This window comes from Medicago sativa, chromosome 5, assembly GCF_051527215.1.
Source record: "Medicago sativa cultivar Bolivia chromosome 5, Bolivia_mono, whole genome shotgun sequence".
NCBI classification, from domain to species: Eukaryota; Viridiplantae; Streptophyta; class Magnoliopsida; order Fabales; family Fabaceae; genus Medicago; species Medicago sativa.
The window spans coordinates 24,543,922-24,564,075 of record NC_140753.1 but is presented as its reverse complement, the minus strand read 5'-3'; the positions used below and the strand labels follow the sequence as shown (position 1 = coordinate 24,564,075).

The window sequence follows — 20,154 nt, the reverse complement described above, 5'->3', positions numbered from 1 at the left end:
TATTGCACTTTAAAACCCCGTTCTCTGTTGTTGTTCAACATAAGAGAACATAAGAAGAGGAATATGAAAGTAGAAGCAAGAGAGAAATATCAAGATAAAAATTTAATAAAAAATACAATTATGTATGTAAATGATACAAAGTATCCACTGGAATAATAGCATGGCGAAAACCATACTCCAGGATTTCACTGTGCTATGAAAGAATAATCTAAAAATCAGAATCCAAGAGTATACTACAAAAACTCATGCAACAAAATATACAAAAAAGGTCTAACACCAAAACTCATAAGCCAAAATCCAGCATCTATATCTATCTCCGTACCCTACACCCTAGAACCATATCCATTACCTGTAGTAGACAAATTTCAAGGTCTGAACTTGTATTTCAAGAACCTGGATGATTTCACTACTGATGAAAAACTCAAGGAAATGTTCTCCGAGTTTTGGCACAATTACTTCGTACAAGGCGTGCACTATTATTCTTTTAACTGATATCTGTGTCAGTCTATTCATTTTTTAATGCTGCAGACGTTGGCCAATTAAATTCTTTTCACCAATAATACTTCAGATTATGCGAGACCCAAATGGTGTCAGCAGAGGATCTGGCTTTGTTGCATTTTCAACTTCAGAGGAAGCATCAAGAGCTATAAGTCTAAATCTATTAGTGGCTATTGTATTTGTTTTTTGTGAAGAACTGTAATATAACATTCATACCATCCATTCCTTGCAACTTATTCTCTGATTTCTTCCTCTAGATCACAATGATCCATGTGTAAGCTTTCAAAAGTACAGCAATGCCATCCAATGCTGCAATAATGCCGGTGTATGCATGCTTCCAGTTATTGTAGCGATCTGCTGTAGACACCTCCAATGTCTCAAACCCTTTAAAGATGTTGATGATGTTGATGATTGTAGTTGCATATCCGACACCCCAATGGTAAAGGTTCCAGTAGCATCTGAATTTGTGATCTTTTTTTGGCCTCAACAGCATAGCAAAAACCTGTATTCAGTAGCAGAAATTTCTGTCAATTTCATTTTAATTATTAGCAGCATAACGTAGCATTCAAAAGAGGCATATCAGCAAGGCTTCAAAAACAACTTCGACACCGCAATCTGGATGTGCATCAACATTGCTTTTTTATATTTTCACAACAGCAATTGAAGTTGCATCAATCATATTTACTGTGTTTCTCTGCAATATCAATGATTGCAACAGTTTCCACAGCCACAATTCAAAACCTTGTATATTAGTAGTTTACAGTATAAGAAACTACTCATCAACAACAGTTGAAGTTGGGTCAGCTGTATTTGAATGTGATTTTCGGCAATATCAATTGTCGCGACACAACTGCAACAGTTACCGCGTATGCAATTTAAAATATTTCATGTAAACAAATCATGAACATGAACATGTAATCTCATACCTAAAGGGCTCCAAGGCAGAAGATGATGATCTCGAGTGTTCTATGAGTTGAATATGTAACAACAGCCGAGTCACTGCCAAACTTGAGACCGGTACCCCATCCAGCAACACCAACTATATAGGCAGCTGATTGGCAGGTAACATGAAGGTGAAACCAAGCAGGGTCTGCAGATTTGAACATCTTCAAGTACCTTGCAATCGGCATCTAGATCCCCCAGCCCACTACATTCAGCACTCCATGAGTCTGAAAAACAATTAACATCCTTAATCAATTTCCAAATCACCGAATAAAATCCAAACCTTCTTGTTGCATAACATCTAAAACCATTGCAGAACATGATCACAATGATATTCATCACCCATAACTTTTTTTGCTTTATGTATGCTATAACTATGATCAAGATTGTCTAAACAATTATTCCTTAACATATGCTAATATTTCCCTTCTACTTTCCCTTTACATATTCACCTTTTGTGCAGTAAATAGAGAAATCTCATCAAGATTTTAGCAATGAAAAAATAGCTTTATTAGAATCCAAGGTTTTACCGCAACCTACTAAACTCAGCTAACAATTAAATCAAAACTAATAATTAAAGAAACACAAGTATCTCCCTATAACTTGTCAGCTACTTCACTTTGGTACCTATCACTTACTAACTTCTAGCTTCTTCCTTTTGCCCAATTAAATTGAGAAAGAGTGCTTAGTTGTGCAGGTATCTCCGAATAATTTAAATCCATAAATTTTAGTATAAGAGAGGCAAATTCCATCTAATAGACTACCAATAAACAATTACAAGTAGAGCAAGCAGAAGTCATAAGACCACTCCAACTGGGTTGATGAAAAATATATACCAGGTCACGTACTCTTCGTAAGAGTTACAAATTCTTGAAGATCTTCAAATTTTGTATTCGAGAGGCCTGCAACCAGAAATATTCAACTTAGAACTGTGGAGTTCATCCTGTGAAAATAAATTCATGTTGCAGAACAATGAATGATATTTTGGTTACCTTTTGCAGCATGTGTAGCAGAAATGTCCACTTTATTGTTGTCAATCCTTTTCACTTTCATTTTTCTGGTCTCTTCAATCATGTTGGTGTTAAGCTTTCACATCTTCATTCGAAGTTCTGAGGCGGTTGTCATAATCTTTAGAGGGAATACAAATAAATGTAAAAATCTACTGACTTATAAAGTTCAACATATAAAATTACCTAAATAATTTTTTAATAATTTCAATCAGAAAAAACAAAGTCATTCTTTCCTACAAATTGCAGTATTAACATCCTGACCTATGGTACCTAATACCTATAGCGGTACCCCCTAAATGTTGCCCCCTTTCAAACAAATTTTATCTTAATCTAATACACATGGACATGAAAGGCATTATAAGAAGTATAAAACACAATCAAAAGACAGATTATCCTGAAAGTTCATTGTTTGCTAAAACATGTTATTCAAGCCAACCACTGGAAAAACATGTTCTAATGAAAAGATGTTTTCGGCAAAACACCAGTTACTTTATATGAAGAGCCATTAAGATGCACCTCAGAGTGCAGAACGACAGTCACTGGTTACTTTACTAACCTTAGATATGTATGGTATGAGTTTAAATCTTGAATTTCTGAAGGCACTGTCACCTTTGATAAAACTATCAAGCAAAGGAGCATCTTCCTCAGGAGTGTTCATCATATAGTATAGTGCCAAGCTATATGTTGTAGAACCTGGAACCTGGTTCAAAGAAACGTCTAAATCAGTGTCATGCTAAATTTTATGTTAAGAACAACCTAAGCCAAGGATTACTAATTAACCTGGATGTTTACAATGAAGAAGAACTCAGGCCCACCCTATGCTGCATATGTCTGCAAGTTAACAAAATTCATTAAATTGATTTTTCTTCATAGTATAAAAAAATATATATAAGTAATTACTTGATGGCTAAATATAATCAAAATTCAGAACCAAAACACCAAAGTCAACCTGCACAATCTACCAATTGATAATGATTGTTTTATACATTGAAAGAAAAAAGGACATTTGTATGGAGGAAGTGTATGCATAATCCATAAGAAGGTTGGTTCTACTCCTGAGACTGAGATGAAAACAGACACATTAACTTTGTTTATAACGGGATTTGATAATTTTTAAATGCTTTAAGAGATATAGCAATATTTATTACAGGAAATGATGTTAGAAATTATTAGCCCATCTCCTATCTAAAACTGAGTTGCTGCAACATATCAGCTTCATCAAATAATGACTTCACTCATTCAGTATTTCTTGAAAGAAAAAGAACCAAATCCATAGAAACAAATCTTAGAATTTAATTAACAATACTAATTACTTGGTCAATAAGTCCAAAAATTAATTCAGATCACTTATCAAAAGCTACATCATAACAGAAAGATGTGGCAGTATTGGTTCAGTGTGCTTGTGTTTCACTTCAAAAATCAATTTGTCACTCTATAATGATTTCTGAGCTTACTATAGTATCTATACATGATGAACTCAAAACTATTTTTCATTGTAACAATGATTCCCAAAAAAGGATATGATTTTCAAAATAATAATGTTAATGTTAAGATCCTCTGAAATCTAAAAATCAAAGCGAGACCTAATATGGAAATTAGCTCTTTAACATCCTCAGCTTGCAAAAGAAATACACAATCTCTCTGTTTCTATCATGTAAATTTTATAGTTCAGGCCTGCAAATTCAGGGATTAATGAAGAAAAAGTGGGGAAAAAATAAAAGAAGTTCTTTGAAAAACACCCTCCGGACTCAAATATAAGTAAAATTTTCTAGAAGAGCTCAGGCCTACATCTTCAACAAAGTTCCTCTCTTCCAAGAAATATTAAGAAGAAACTAAACTAAAACTATCAACATAATCTTAATAAACTCCTAATATCAGTTTATTTGCTAATCCCTTTTTTCTTTTGCTACATGACTTTAACATGAATCAATTCTACACTTTAGGACTGAAAGAAGTGACATATAAGCAAGCAAAGAGAAGTTTCAAATAATGCAATCAATTGGTGTTTTCTTTCAAGTCAAGCATTGTATTAACCGTGCATAAAGTTGTAACCTCTTTGAGCCTTTAAAATTTTGAACTAATTATTCTTATCGGCTCATTCGAAGAACCACTTCCCTGAAGTTAAAAATGCATTCTTTAGAAGAAAGAGGACATGTCTGGAGGAGTAATAAAAATGACAGCGTTCTCATGGCTTCTCAATTGATAATTAAGGTTTAGCATCATGTCCTATCTTTTTTTGGAGTATAAATTGTAATAGATTAGTCATTAGATGTAAAAGATACAAAAGGAAGATCATGATGAAAAATGTTGCTACTACAATTTAAGACAGAAGAAAAGAGCTATTTGAAAGGAAGATCTTCATTAATCTTAGTGAATCCCCTGAAGAAGCATTTAAACAACAATGAATATAGTTAAAACATGGATTGAAGTAAAAGGCCAAAGTATTCCCATACTACAAATCTACAGAGGATGCAAGGTAATATATCATTATTCAAATCTGCCAATAGAACAGATACTTAACAATGAATATAGTTAAGACATGGATTGAAGTAAAAGGCCAAAGTATTCCCATACTACAAATCTACAGAGGATGCAAGGTAATATATCATTATTCAAATCTGCACATGGATTGAAGTAAAAGGCCAAAGTATTCCCATACTACAAATTGCAGCAAGATATCTAGACATCTTGAGCTAGATATCAAGAATAGCGACACAACCGATCGTTATCATTACTACTACCATGGTTTAAAACTTCATCTTAGACTGAGAACTTACCATGCTCACAAGAGAAGAAACTGAAATCATCATTGTAGCAGGATATCTAGACACTTATGTTGATTGAATAAGGTTAGTGTACTGCTTGAAAAGTGAAACTTCAATTATATTCTATTTCCATCTATCAACTCTCACTACTACTAACATCAACCTCAACATTAACAACAATACAAAATGCAATTGTCATGATGCGAGTAAATACTACAATTTCATGAAATGTAAATGAAAGCATGCTCACCTGTGGCTATAATAAGAAACATAAAAAATGGAAGACATAAAAAACTGTTGTAGAACATGATTCCCACTGATGAAAGTCCATTCTCAGTGCCAGATTCTTCCACCAGCACAACGTACATGGTCTGCATAGGAGAGTAGGCAACACAATGAGAAAAGCACGCACAGTTACAGTATCTATTACCCCATTTAAAGGATTATGCACAACAAAATATCAGCATATCACCTGGAAGAAAACAGAAATGAAAGCCATGCTATACCCAAAAAGTCAAAGGAAAAATATCCAAGGGCTTCTATGAGAACTCCAGCAGCAATCAATATCACTGAGAGAGTCACCTAATATAGCACAGAAAGGAACACCGTTTCTATTCAGTGTAAACTCTACTAAAATTGGTAGAGAAATCAAAACAACATCCCCACAAAATAAATACAATCATAGTTTAGATTGAGATTCCATAACGTCTATTCTACCAGAAATTCAGTAAGATAAAAAGCCAACTTAGCAAAATTCATATCACAGTTCAATCTTAATTTACACACAATAGCAACATATAAAATATGTTACCTTTCCATTAGAATTGAAAAGAAGAAATGAACTTGTAACAAAAAAAATTAACATTGTTCGATCATTGTTATGAAAAATGAAAATCAGGCACATTCAAAAAAATAGAGACAGAAGTAACCCTCAAAATGAAACTTAAATGAAAGGCAATAACTAACCGTGTAGTCCTGATTATACCAATCACCAACATAATGAAAATTTATCAGTTTTTTCTCACAAGATTTTGCAGTGGTTGCAGGTTTGATAGTACCACCAAATTTCCATACACCATTAGCCCCAGTTTGTTTCCATTCACTATAGGATTTAAGAGCCAATACACTACTCACAATCCTTGATGATTTTCCTCCCTAAAAACATAAATCAATTACATAGAAGAAAGCCAAAGTCAAATTTTATTGAACTTACATAGTAAAAACATAATTAACTTCTTATATATCTATAATCTAACCTTTCTATCTCGACCAACAACAACTCCACACGCTATTTCTCTCATCGTCATTAAGGAGTGAACTTGCTGGTCATCTAAATTCACCAAAGACATTGAATTGAAGTCAGTACCTATAGATTCAGCCAAAGTGGGAAAGTGAGGCCGCAAAACTCAGTGCACCATGAAATGTCTCTCTGTTTTGCAAAGAATCATCACACGGAAGTTAGGGAAAAAAATAGAAATATGCTATACAAAGTTATAACACCTTTAAAACACAAAAACAGCTTCTGCAGAGACATATTTGCATCAGAAACTAATCATTGATATTTCTTCTCAGCACAAATTAAACCAAAAACAGCCCAAATCAGTTTAATCATCAAAAACCAAGAACAAAAATCACTTGATTCGACGTTACAGGAAGTGAGTTCTTACCCTTTTAGTGGAGCCTTGTCACAAATACGGGTTTCACCAAACTTCTTCCAAAAACAGCTTATTCCTAGCTTGTATCCCAATCAGCGGCCTAATTACAATTTATCCACTTCTGCCCTTGCCCTAATCCTCCATAATCACTTTCTGTCAGCTTCTAAAACAGCTCAACTATGATTTAAGCAATTCTGTCAACTCCCAAAACAGTTTATCAGTCCAACTACTCATATGGTAACTTAAATATAGCATTGGTAATATAAAGAACACATAACCATACCTGCAACAACTTGTATTCCAACTTAAGCTTCTGCAAAACAACTTAATTGACAGCTTATTGCTTATAAAGACTTCAATTCTAACCCAAACACTAAACATCAATTCAAACATACCCCACAACAACTTAATTGCTACTTTCTAAACAATCTGATCACAATAGTTCAAAACTATACAAATTGAGAAATTTAATTTCACATAGATGAATTAAACCCAAAATTGCAAAGAAACAAACCAAAAACCTAAATTTTTGAATTAAAAGCACAAAACTCATTCAATCTGAGACATGCATGGCCTTAGATTCAAGAAGGAATAAGAAAATCACCTCTTTGATGAAGAAGAAGACGACCCTTCTTTCACTGTTCCCCCTTCTTCCTCTCCCGTTCCCGTTTCTCTCGTCCCACTTCTTTTGTTTTTTTTTTTTTTTCTTTTCACACATATATAGGCAAGGGGAGTCCATTTACCAATTGACGAAAATGCCCTTAATAAGGGCAAAATTGTAAAAAGCACGGACTATTATTTTCCTATCTAGTTTAGTAGATATCATATGAAATAGACCTAATTCTCACATATACTGCTTCATTGAAAAAATCCATTAACTTTTTATTTTCTTAGTTTTACATCATACGAATAAAAGATGAAAATTATACTCACATATACTATTAAAAATATAAAAAAAAAAAAAAAAAAAATTGTGTCAAAAACCCTCTTCTACTTGGGTGGCCACCTAAAAAAATTGAGGGTTGGGCTAACCCTAGTGATTGGGTTGTGAAGGAACCACTCCACACCATGCAGAGTGGAAAAAAAAAAAATTGTGTCAAAAACCCTCTTCTACTTGGGTGGCCACCTAAAAAAATTGAGGGTTGGGCTAACCCTAGTGATTGGGTTGTGAAGGAACCACTCCACACCATGGAGAGTGGAAGGAGCGCTGCTCTGGTAAGACAACTTCCTGAGCCCTCGATCAAATTACTTTGAATCGAGTCGAATATTCACCCGCTCAGGATTCTCCCATCCAATAAGTTGAATTTCCTTTTTGCAACCCATTGTCACTTTAGCCTTCCAACACTTTAATACCCCCACTTGGGTTACATGCTTGCGTCACCAAGCCCGGTATTCTCAATGCTCCAACGTCAAATATATAAGCAGTGAAACATCTTATTAGTGCATCGATGTGGGACATATATTATTTATCTTAGGATAGTTTTGTTTTGTTGTATGTAGGACTTGTACATAGCTCAATTTTTCCATTATTGGAGAAAATAAATAAATCAGGAAGTGAATGGGTGACTGATATTATATTATATTCTATAACAACACAAGTCATACAAGTGACACTTCCTCGGTAAAAGATGGGCACATCGTTTTAATTAACCTGCTGCCATTCATGATAGTAAAGCCTCTATTGAGTTATGAATTTCAATTTCACCAAGTAAAAATCAAAGGTAAAGAGTAGACTTGAGAGTCTTTTATCGGATGACAATGTGAAAAAATACGCCAATTAATAACAAAAATAAAAAAAAAAACCACTTGGAATGGTTTGATAGTGTTTTCAAGGTCTTAGATTCAATTATTTCTGGTACCAATTTCGTTGTACTAGGAAAGTTTCATAAAAAAATAACATCAAATATAAGCTACTAATTTATAACAACATTTATGATAACTAATGTCCTTGAGATACTTGTTAAGCAAAAAACAATAAAATAATTTTGAATACTTAACAAAATGTCAGAGGATAACACTATCCTTAAGCCTTTGTTTGGAACGCAAGAAATAGGGAAGAGAGACTGAGGGACGAAAGAAGATGGAGAGAAATGTGAAACTCATCCGGTTTGATGAGCAGAGAAAGAGGGACGAGAGATTAAAATTAACATGGATCCCATGTGAATTTGTTTCTCGCCAACTTTGTGAAGCTATGAAGCCCAGATACATGATACGATACGGATACGATACGACATCGATACGTCGATAAGGAAAAAATTTAGAATTCAAGATACGATACGGCTAGTATACTTCAATAAAAAAAAAATTAAACTACATATTAAAACTCAAAATACAAAATATGGACTAAATCTCAAAAGCAAAAAAATTGGCGCAAAACCTAGACCAAACAGACATAGAAAAATGATAAGGCACAACAATGAAATTACATTAACACAACAATCAACAATAACATCGTTCTCAAACAAAGAAGGAGACACAAAACAGACAGCGGCAACAATAGAAATATAAATGTAAGTAATATTGATAACAAAGAAACCGACAATTACTCAATTACATATATGATATATCCTAAATAGAAAACATCATTACTTAGTCAATTACATATATACTAAATATAATAGAAACATCAGGTAGCCCGCACATATCGGTTTTCCACCGCCTATCGCTTGTAACCCAGATTTATCTGAAAAGTATCGGATAATTGTTTTTTAAGAAAAAATTAATCTTCGGATACTCTCTTGATACGTATCAAAATGTATCAGACAGGTATCGGTGTAGGATACGCAGAAGATACAGTACGTCATCCATTTTAAAGTATATGGGCTTTGGAGATGTGAAGAAACAAGGAGAGACACAACTTTATCACGTATTATTTGCTAACGGCATATTAGCTGGCAAAAGTTATTATGCATAAGGAGATCCTTATGCACCGTGCATAATTGCTTTCTACACCCAACATAATTGCTTTTTACACCCCAAGTGAAAAGAATTATTTGGGTCCACTATAAAATATAATTATTTGTGGGCCTAATAAAGTCCCATATTATAATTTTTTTCTTAACAATTTATTTATGCAAAATAGCTTATTCGAAATAGTTTATTTATGCAAAATAACTTATTAGAATGATTTTTTAAAAACCGCTTATTCAAAACAACTTATTTATGCAAAACAGCTTATTCCGATTAATTCTATAAACCAACTTATTCAAAATAGCTTATTTATGCAAAACAGCTTATTCGAAACAACTTATTAAGATCACTTTTTTTAAAACCGCTTATTCAAAACAGCTTATTTATGCAAAACAGCTTATTTGTTCAAAACAACTTATTCAAAACAGCTTATTTATACAAAACAGCTTATTCCGATTTCATTTTAAAAAACAACTTATTCAAAACAACTTATTTATGCAAAACAACATATTTATGCAAAACAGCTTATTCAAAACAGCTTATTCAAAACAACTTATTTATACAAAATAGCTTATTTGTGCAAAACAACTTATTCAAAACAACTTATTTATACAAAATAGCTTATTTGTGCAAAACAGCTTATTCAAAACAGCTTATTTATACAAAACAACTTATTCCGATTTCATTTTAAAAAACAACTTATTCAAAACAACTTATTTATGCAAAACAACATATTTATGCAAAACAACTTATTCAAAACAGCTTATTTATGCAAAACAGCTTATTTGAAACAACTTATTTATACAAAAGAGCTTATTTGTGCAAAACAGCTTATTCAAAACTTATTCCGATTAATTTTAAAAACCAACTTATTCAAAATAACTTATTTATGCAAAACAGCTTATTCGAAATAACTTAATAGGATCACTTTTTTTAAAACCGCTTATTCAAAACAGCTTATTTATGCAAAACAGCTTATTTGTTCAAAACAACTTATTCAAAACAGCTTATTTATACAAAACAGTTTATTCCGATTTCATTTTAAAAAACAACTTATTCAAAACAACTTATTTATGCAAAACAACATATTTATGCAAAACAACTTATTCAAAACAGCTTATTTATGCAAAACAGCTTATTCTAAACAACTTATTTATACAAAATAGCTTATTTGTGCAAAACAACTTATTCAAAACAACTTATTTATACAAAACAGCTTATTTGTGCAAAACAGCTTATTCAAAACAACTTATTTATACAAAACAGCTTATTTGTGCAAAACAGCTTATTCAAAACAACTTATTTATACAAAACAGCTTATTCCGATTAATTTTAAAAACCAACTTATTCAAAATAGCTTATTTATGCAAAACAGCTTATTCGAAACAACTTATTAGGTTCACTTTTTTTAAAACCGCTTATTCAAAACAGCTTATTTATGCAAAACAGCTTATTTGTTCAAAACAGCTTATTCAAAACAGCTTATTTATACAAAACAACTTATTCCGATTTCATTTTAAAAAACAACTTATTCAAAACAACTTATTTATTCAAAACTCTCAATTTTCTAGAGAATCCATTGTATCTTATTGTTTACGTTGGATTTTCGTAAACAACCGCTGGTTTACAAATGGTAACTTGCAAGATCAACCAGTAAATCTTAGGACATATTGTGTTTGTTCTTGTTGTTAGAAATTCTGCGTTTTTGATGCCAAAAATATAAGAAATATGATAAAAAACAATCGAATTCAATCCACTTGAACTCAATCGAACTTAATAAAGTAAAGTGCAAGAACACTTAAAGAACAAAGGGTAAATTGCATTGATTAAACAAAGGTTGGTACACAGATTCATACATTGCAACTTGTGACTCGTTTCTCGCTTCCATACGGATACTTTGAGTATAAGTTTGTATGACGGAATTGTGACCTGTTTTTCCTATGAAAAACTACTATTTATACTAAGTCTAAAAATAACTACACTTCTTTGAAATTCAAACTACAACTGCCACAAGTCGACAGTTTTACTTATTTGAAAACAAACTTAAAATAAAAACTGACTTAAAGAATAACTGTTGATAACCACCTTCGAAAACTGCTTTATCGAAGTCTTCTAGCATCTTCGAACCCATATTTGCTTTCAACACAACACTCTGTTCGAATCTTCTTTAAATCTAGGTCAACTATACTTTGACCACATTTATTACAGCTAGTAAAATATATTGGCTAACAAATTGCCCCCCAGAAACGCCATTTTCGATTTCACCGAAGGAGAAAAAGACGTTTTTGAAAAAAAACTAACATTCTCCATCGAAATGAATGATGTCAGTATTTAATTCAAAACTAATTCAAATTTCCTTTAAATACTGACCCCACAATCTTAGTTAGTGGGCCACGTTCTCTATCATTGGAAAAGACAACACTTTAATGGTAAAACTGTTAAAATAAGATCTTGACATGTGTCATGATCAAAGGTCCATATAAAAGCAAACTCACCTTTACTCTTTTCACTTTTCACCATTTCATTTTCACTTTCACTGTTCCTCTTCTCCGCCAAAAGTTCTCTCGAAGAAAAAACTTTAAATTTTCTGCAACTCCTATCTTTACACACGAACTATTCATCAAATTCTCACAAAAATACTTAAACAATGACGAACGCAGCAGGAACTTCTCATGTGAATCGCGAAGAACCCATTGATTTTACTAAAGAAATCGCCAGTGCTGCTCCTGCTTTTATGAACGAACCAGAGATCAATGAAGCTGAAAAAGCTATCTGGAAAACCCAGGTAATCATCCCTTGTACTGATACTCCACATGCATTTTTAGGCCCCATTTCTCTAGAACCTGAAACTCCAGAGATTAATTCTCTTTTCCCATGCATTGAAACTCAACCTCCTTTAATTTTCACAAAAGGTCCTTTTGACCTAAGTTTTGTAAAATCCAAAATTAGGACTGAACCAAAAACTTATCCAGAATATATTACTTGGTTAGACAAAGTTCAAAAACAAAAGGGACAGTTCTGGAAGGAGAAAGGGATTTTTGATCTCATCCAAATATCTCGATATGGTCTAAAATACCATAATGAATTGATATTTGCTGCTTTACATTTTTGGAACCCATCGAACAACAGCCTTCACTTGAAATGTGGAATGCTCACTCCTACCCTTTTAGATGTGGCTGGTCTTACTAGCTTAAAACCAACTGGATACACCTTTAATCCAGATGTTACCACTTCTCAATACTCAGTAAATTTCGATAGCCCTGCCTATGGTTTATTTATAGCTAACAACCATGATACCGAATGTGCTGAAGTATCTGCAGATGAACATGTAGCTTTTTTGACCTACTGGTTATCTATGCATGTTTTTTGCTCGAGGTCAGTACAAGTCCCTAAGAAATTCATGTGTCTAGCTAGTCAGTTGCATGAAGGAACAGATATCTGTTTAAGCAAACTGATTCTAGGTTCTTTATATGAAACCCTTAACCAAACAACTAATAATCTTAGAGATTATCCCCAAACTGGTGGAAATTTAGTTGTATCAGGACCCATATGGTTGTTTCAACTATGGCTTTTAGCCATTTTTGGATCAAAACTTGCTTCGATCCTACCTTCCTCTTACACATCAGCATACTCAGACAAGACCACTGAAGGTATAGGCTTAGCTATGTTTCACCCCGATGGGAACAAGTCTTCACAACAACTTTTTGAAAATGCTTATACAACCCTGCTTGATTGTCCCATTTTCACCCCTATGATGGCACCATTTACCACTAGGAAATATGGACCTAACTGGTTCAAAGAGGACTTTCCCACTACTTCGAAAAAAGCCAATAAAACAGAAATCAATGCTATATGGGAAGCTTATTTGACCCCTACCTATCTATCTAGCAGACTTACACCTGGTAGCCCTTATGGAGTATATGGTTATCAACCTAACCATGTAGCTAGACAGTTTGGTATGGTTCAATCAAAACCCAGCTCCTTGTTCAAAAGTATAAGTGAATGGAGAATTCCTCTGATCGAACCTGTGTGGAAATCCATAATTCAAGCCAAGAGAACAACTGTATTCGAGCCTACATATTTCTCAACATCATTTGCATGCTCTGAAGCATTCTTTCGATGGTGGCAAAATTATTACATGCGCCAATCCAATCGAGGGAATCCCGATGAATTGCTGCCTCAACTGACCAGTACTTTTCACACTTTGCAGAACAAAGACAAGAAGACTAGAGGTACGCACATTAAAGAAATTCAGCAATTTCAAAGATATTATCAAACAACATATGACCCTTTACATCCAAAGAGGACAGTATATTATGCTGCTCAAACTCTGAGAGATAAAGTTCGAGAGAAAATTTCAGAAACAATTTTTCCCCCTGGAACACCCAATAAATATCTTTATGTTTTAGAAAAGAAAATGAGACTAGCAAGACTTCCATCTTGTAATCTTGCTTTGGCCTTCAGGCCACCATACCCAAAATGGTTACTTTATAATTTCAAATTCCCACAAAATAATTTAGTAACCTATGCTAAATGCAATTTATACCAATATAATGGTGAACTTGGCTATGAATTATCCCAAGTTCGAATCGAAACTCCCAGTATCATGGGTATGATTTTTTCTTTCGCTAAAACACATTAATACTATTGTTAAAAGAAATAGTACTTATCTGTATAATCACATATTTCAGCTTTGCCTTTAACTCCAGGAGAAGCAAAGCTCGATGATGCCAGCGCCCAGAACACTTCGAAAAGCAAGTCTGACAAGAAGAAAAAGAAAGCTTCCCAAACTAAAGAAGTTGAATCGAAGAAATCTGAGGCTGCATCGAAGGAACCTCCTAAATCAAAGGAATCCAAAGTGAAAACAACTTCATCAAAAGGACATTCTAGATCGAAGAGCAAGAAAGAACAAGCAACTGTCGATCTCTCTGATGATGATAGTGAGGTGGAGATAACTAAAGAACAGATCGAAGCTTCCAAAGTAACACTTCCCAAAGTCCATACTGAAGGAAGAAGGAAAAGAAAACAAGAACAAATATCACTTGTCCAAGAAAAGGAAGTCGAAGTGGAAGCTTCTGAAAGTTCTCCCCCCATCTCACCATCTAAACCATTCAAACGTCGTCGAAAGACTTCTCATTCTAGTGCTCATTCACATGTTGGTGATAATGGTTCGAAGGTATTTTATCGAAACCATATTTTATACGAAATATCTCTAAATGTCTTGTTTTTTAAGCATCTATCTTATTCTTTTTAGGGTATCGAACAAGAACAAACTAATCCATCACAACATGGGCAAGTTCTTCCTTCTTCGAAGACCACTTCACCAATTGCTGAAGACAAAGAGGATGAGCATGATGATGCTAGCAGTCCAGAAGGTCTTAAAGTGGATCATCCTCAACAACAACAGGCAGAAACACCCACTGATGACTTGGTAAATGATGAATCACTTAACAATGACCAATCTCATTCTGCACCCACCCTTGGAGATAATGTATCGAACTTTGCTACTGAAGATACAAACATAACTACTCAACAAGATGCTCCTGGTGATGCAGAGATGATTGCTCAACAAGATGCCCCTATGATCGATCTGGAAGAAATCGATCGATTGGCCAAAGATGATCCTTTCAATGCCTTTGTCTTGATAGCTAAGAGTAATACTCTTTTCTCAACTAGCACTGGCCAAACTTCTGATTCATCCAAGGGAAATCCCTCTGAGACTTCAAAGAACAACCTGCTAGCAGAATTTCAAAAGAAGATCATCGAAGCCAACTTGCTAGAGTTGATTGAAAAAGATGCTGGAGCTCTTGCTGAAATCAAGAGTTTATTTGAAAAACTTGGTGCTCTCCCAACTGGTTGGAAGTTTCGAAACCTGTTTAATTATCTTGAACCAATGTTGGAGAGTGCTAATCAAAATTTCCAGAAGAGGAAAACTGGTCAAGCTCAAATGGCAGAGAAGAAAGCGCATCATGATCAAATTGTGATCGAACTGTCATCTTTCCAAGAGAAATTTAGAATTCTTCAACAAGAGAGAAACAATGCGAAGCAGCAAGTGGTTGACATCGATGCCAAGATTAAAGAACTGGAAGCTCAGAAAGCTGAAATTTTGGCTAAGGATGAAGCCAGAAATCGAGAAGCCAATGAAGCTGTTAATAAATTCAAGCTCTCCAAGGAACTAGAGTCTACCATTGCTCAACTTGCAAATGACAACCATGCTCTCGATACCCAATTGGCTGAATACAAAAGCCAAATTGAGAAACTCATCTCATCATTTGAGATTTAGTTCTGTTTCCATTTTATTCTCTAAGACTTTTATTTTATTTCAGCCTTATCGAATATCTTGGTCTATAATGTTTTTATAACAATTTGTGGACCATTTTCTATTTCGAACGACAATTTCTTTTCAATCATCGAAATTCCTTTCTTATTTTCTTGTATCGAATTTAAATTTTATTTAAATCCAAATAAGATTGGAACAATTTCCAAGACATTTTAATGATGAGAAAACAAAAAAGTAACTTTTTGTTTAACCCAACAAGTTAAACTTGCCTAGGAAGTTGAAAAGAAATAAAACAAATAAATGGCCTTTTAACACAAATTAATCCTTTTTAAAATAAAACCTTTAAAACTTCCCTCAGATTACGAAGTTAAGTAACCATTGGCCATCGGAATAACTGTTCCCACGTGTCATCATCTTCAAAGCAAGAAGAACCGTTTGATTGAGCCACTTCTTTCAACTTCCCTCCATTATAAATATGATTTTCCCTTTTATAAAAATCACTCTTTTTCTTTGTTTCGTCTTCGTCTGAAAAAATCCTTCTTACTCAAAGCTTTTCTTTCTTAAATCATCATGACCACTATTGATAATCTGAGTGATGATCTTTTAGTCAAGATTGCTGCAAAGATTGCTGCTCAAAGCAGGAAAGATCTTTTCGCTTTTCGCCATACCAATAGCAGGCATTGGCGCATCAGTGAGGATTCTGAAGTTTCTAGGGCTTTTGGAAATGATGTCCTCTACTTCCTCTACGACCCCAATGAATGGTACAACAATGCTATGGTGGCTCATTCTAAGTTTGCTTTTAAACTTAGACTCTGGAATCATGGCAACGCCATGTTCTGTATTCTTCGAAGCACTCAACACATGTTGGATGCTAATCCAAACGTTGAAGAAATGAAACGCCTCCTTACTACTGCTATCAATGCCACTGGCTCTCTGAGTGCAAGGTACTACCTTCTTCTCATCAATGCGCTCTCCATGCCTATGCCAGAAAACATCCTCGAAGACTTCAAAGATCTTGCATGGACACATCGATTGGCAGAATTTCGAAGCGACATTTTGGGAGGAACTTCGAGTTATCGATTTCGCTGTCCTTGGTGGAATAGGCCCATGCCTATTTGGCTTACTAGGCGTCGTTTTTGCAACAACTACCACAACTGTGCAGGAGATGGGAGAATTGGAGGCTGGTATTCACTTCTACCTGGGCCAGATCATGACTACTACCTGGTCAATGCTTGCTTCAGGTGTCGTCTCGATACAGAAATTCGCTGGTTTCTCGATCGCTTTGGGATTGTAACTGAATGGTGAAAACCATTTCTAAATGCTTTTTGTCTTTAAGTACTTTGTGTTTTCTTTTGTAATGGTTTTTCCGTTTTAAGCATTTCGATGTAACCTGCCCATCAGTTGGCATTTTTAAATTAATGCCAAGTTTTATTTCGAATCAAATTACTCTTGTGTAACTTTAATTTCTTGTAACATCGGTTTATATTTTTTCAAATATTTACCGTTTATGCGTAGAATTCTCTGATCTTCTTGTAGTTCCTCGATCTCATACGCATTATTCGAAAAAACTCTTAGAATTTTCCATGGTCCTTCCCAACTAGGAGACCATTTTCCTAAACATCGATCCTTTTTATCCATAGGCAAAATGACTTTCCAAACTAAGTCTCCTTGCAGGAATAATTTCGATTTAACTCTTTTGTTATAGGCTTTTGCTATTCTTTCTTTTTGCTTTGTAAGCACTTCTAAAGCCATCAATCTTTCTTCATCAATATCTACTAATTCATCCAACATCATATCCAAATATTGATTTGTTGGAATTTCGATTTGTCTTTGAATTCGAGTAGATTGAAGTAAGATTTCTGTTGGCAATACAGCATCATGGCCATATGTTAATCGAAAAGGAGTAGTATTTATAGATTCTTTAGGAGAAATTCGAACTGCCCATAAAGCTTCATAAAGAAACTCATGCCATTCTTTGGGTTTTTTCTTTTGGCTAGCTTTTCTTTTGATTATAGTAATCAAATTCTTATTTGCTGCTTCTACCTGACCATTTGCCTGAGCATAATATGGTGTTGAAGTCAACAATTTATATCCCATTTCTTCAGCAAATTTTACCATCTTTCGACCAGTGAATACAGATCCTTGATCTGTAGTAATAGTTTCTGGTATGCCAAATCTATAAACAATAAATTTTTGAATGAAGTTTATAACTTCATCTTGAGTAACATCTTTTAGTGGAACAGCTTCTATCCATTTAGTGAAATAATCTATTCCAACCAAAATATATTTGTAGCCTTTGGATGACTTAGGTTTAATTTCCCCAATTACATCTAAAGCCCATCCTCTGAATGGCCAAGGTTTTACTATTGAATGTAATTCACTAGCTGGTACTTTTTGAATTCCAGCATGTTCTTGACATTCTTTACAACCTTTAGCAAAGTTTATGCAATCTTTTAACATGGTTGGCCAATAAACACCTTGTCGAAACAAAAGCCATTTTATTTTATGGCCTGCTTGATGTGTACCACAAGCACCACTATGAGTATTCGATACAGCCAAATATGCTTCTGCTTCACTAAGGCATTTAAGTAAAACTCCTTCTGGAGTCTTTTTAAATAATTCATTGCCTATTATCACATAACTCAAGGCTCTATATTTGACTTTTCTACAAGTTGTGCCATCTGGATTTTCCAAAAAATTGACTATGGGTTTTCGCCAATCATCATCATCCAAATTGTTAATGACCAAAATTTCAGAAAATTTTGCACTCTGAAGGTATCCTTGAGATGTTTCCATGCCCCCAAGTTTTGGTCTTAACAATTTGTTAGGCACAATGTCCATCGAATTACGCTTTGTTTTAATTTCAATAACCTCTTGCTCTTGTTCCTTCGAAAGTTTGTACCCAGAAGCCAATTGAGCTAAATCATTAGCTTCTTGATTTTCTGCTCTAGGAACATGTTGAACTTCAATTTGAACAAAATGTTTAAGTAATGCATTAACTATAGTGTAATACATTATCAAAGTTTCTTTGAGGCATTTATACTCTTTTGTTATTTGCTTTATTACTAATTCAGAATCACCTCTAATAATTAAACATTTTGCCCCCAGTCCGAGCAAAATCTCTAAACCATTTATTAAGGCTTCATATTCTGCCTCATTATTCGAACAATATTGACTAATTCGAAATTTATATTTGGTTACTTCATTTGTTGGTGAAACAATAACTATACCTATTCCAGAACCATTTTTATGACTAGACCCATCGAAATACAATGTCCATGGAAATGTTTCGATGCCCCCAGTCACAGGTTCTTCAATGGAATGATCAGCAATAAAATCAGCCACTATTTGGCCTTTCACAGTTTTCAAAGATTGATAAGTTAAAGAATATTCTGTGAGTGCCAAAGCCCATTTACCAACTCTACTATGCAGAATAGGTTTAGATAACATGTGCTTAATAATATCGAAATGGGAATAAACATAAACATCAAAAGGCTTTATATAATGTTTAAGTTTCATACATGAGAAATATAAACAAAGACATAGTTTCTCACTAGGATGATATCTTGTTTCAACATCACTTAAAACTCTACTAAGATAATAAATGGCTCTTTCTGTACCATTTTCATCCTCCTGTGCTAACATACTCCCTATAGTTCTTTCAGATGATGCTATATATAACTTCATCTTTTTGTTTTTCAACAAAGGTGAAAGAATAGGAGGATTAGATAAATATGACTTTATGTCTTCAAATGCCTTTTGATGTTCAGGCTCCCATCTAAAAGTTTCCTCTTTCTTTAATCGAAGTAATGACGAGAATGCTTGCGCTCTGCCACTGAGATTAGAGATAAATCTTCTGAGGAAATTTATTTTGCCTAATAAAGACTGCAACTCTTTTTTGGTAGAGGGTGCTTTAGCCTCCATTATAGCTTTAGTCTTATTTTGATTGATTTCGATGCCCTTTTTATGGACAACAAATCCTAAAAAATCACCTGCACAAACACCAAACGCACATTTTAATGGATTCATTTTTAATCCATATTGTCTCATCCTTTCGAATGATAACCGTAAATGTTCTAAGTGTTTGTTTTCAG

General features: G+C 34.0%; 1 protein-coding gene across 14 annotated transcripts; it reads right to left on the bottom strand.

Annotated features, from left to right (window-relative positions):
* Positions 1-89: 89 nt before the first annotated feature.
* LOC146921239 (uncharacterized) lies at positions 90-7,597 on the bottom strand. 14 transcript variants are annotated; one of them, XM_085714672.1, is made up of 13 exons: positions 7,475-7,587; positions 7,154-7,183; positions 6,883-7,064; positions 6,472-6,644; positions 6,182-6,370; positions 5,688-5,797; positions 5,466-5,586; positions 3,231-3,281; positions 3,007-3,150; positions 2,433-2,549; positions 2,277-2,342; positions 1,425-1,667; positions 90-1,000 (listed from the first exon to the last, which is right to left on the bottom strand). In XM_085714672.1, exons 4-7 carry the CDS (start codon positions 6,562-6,564, stop codon positions 5,472-5,474), a joined length of 507 nt encoding a protein of 168 aa, XP_085570798.1. In that variant the 5' UTR covers positions 6,565-6,644; positions 6,883-7,064; positions 7,154-7,183; positions 7,475-7,587; the 3' UTR covers positions 90-1,000; positions 1,425-1,667; positions 2,277-2,342; positions 2,433-2,549; positions 3,007-3,150; positions 3,231-3,281; positions 5,466-5,471. The 14 variants fall into 14 exon arrangements, with proteins under 14 accessions (XP_085570798.1, XP_085570790.1, XP_085570789.1 ...); XM_085714664.1 differs by lacking the exons at positions 6,883-7,064; positions 7,154-7,183; positions 7,475-7,587 and adding exons at positions 5,228-5,308; positions 6,716-6,870 and having other exon boundaries at positions 2,433-2,568; positions 6,472-6,581; XM_085714663.1 differs by lacking the exons at positions 6,883-7,064; positions 7,154-7,183; positions 7,475-7,587 and adding exons at positions 5,228-5,308; positions 6,716-6,870 and having other exon boundaries at positions 6,472-6,581.
* Positions 7,598-20,154: the final 12,557 nt, after the last annotated feature.

Excerpts from the sequence above, each read along its gene's own strand:
- LOC146921239 (XM_085714662.1), bottom strand. The coding sequence starts at position 6,749 with ATGTCTCTGCAGAAGCTGTTTTTGTGTTTTAAAG. Across the intron at positions 6,371-6,471 it reads TTGTTGGTCGAGATAGAAAG|GGAGGAAAATCATCAAGGAT; the intron begins GTTAGATTATAG and ends TTATGTTTTTAG. Across the intron at positions 5,587-5,687 it reads TCATTTCTGTTTTCTTCCAG|ACCATGTACGTTGTGCTGGT; the intron begins GTGATATGCTGA and ends TCTCCTATGCAG.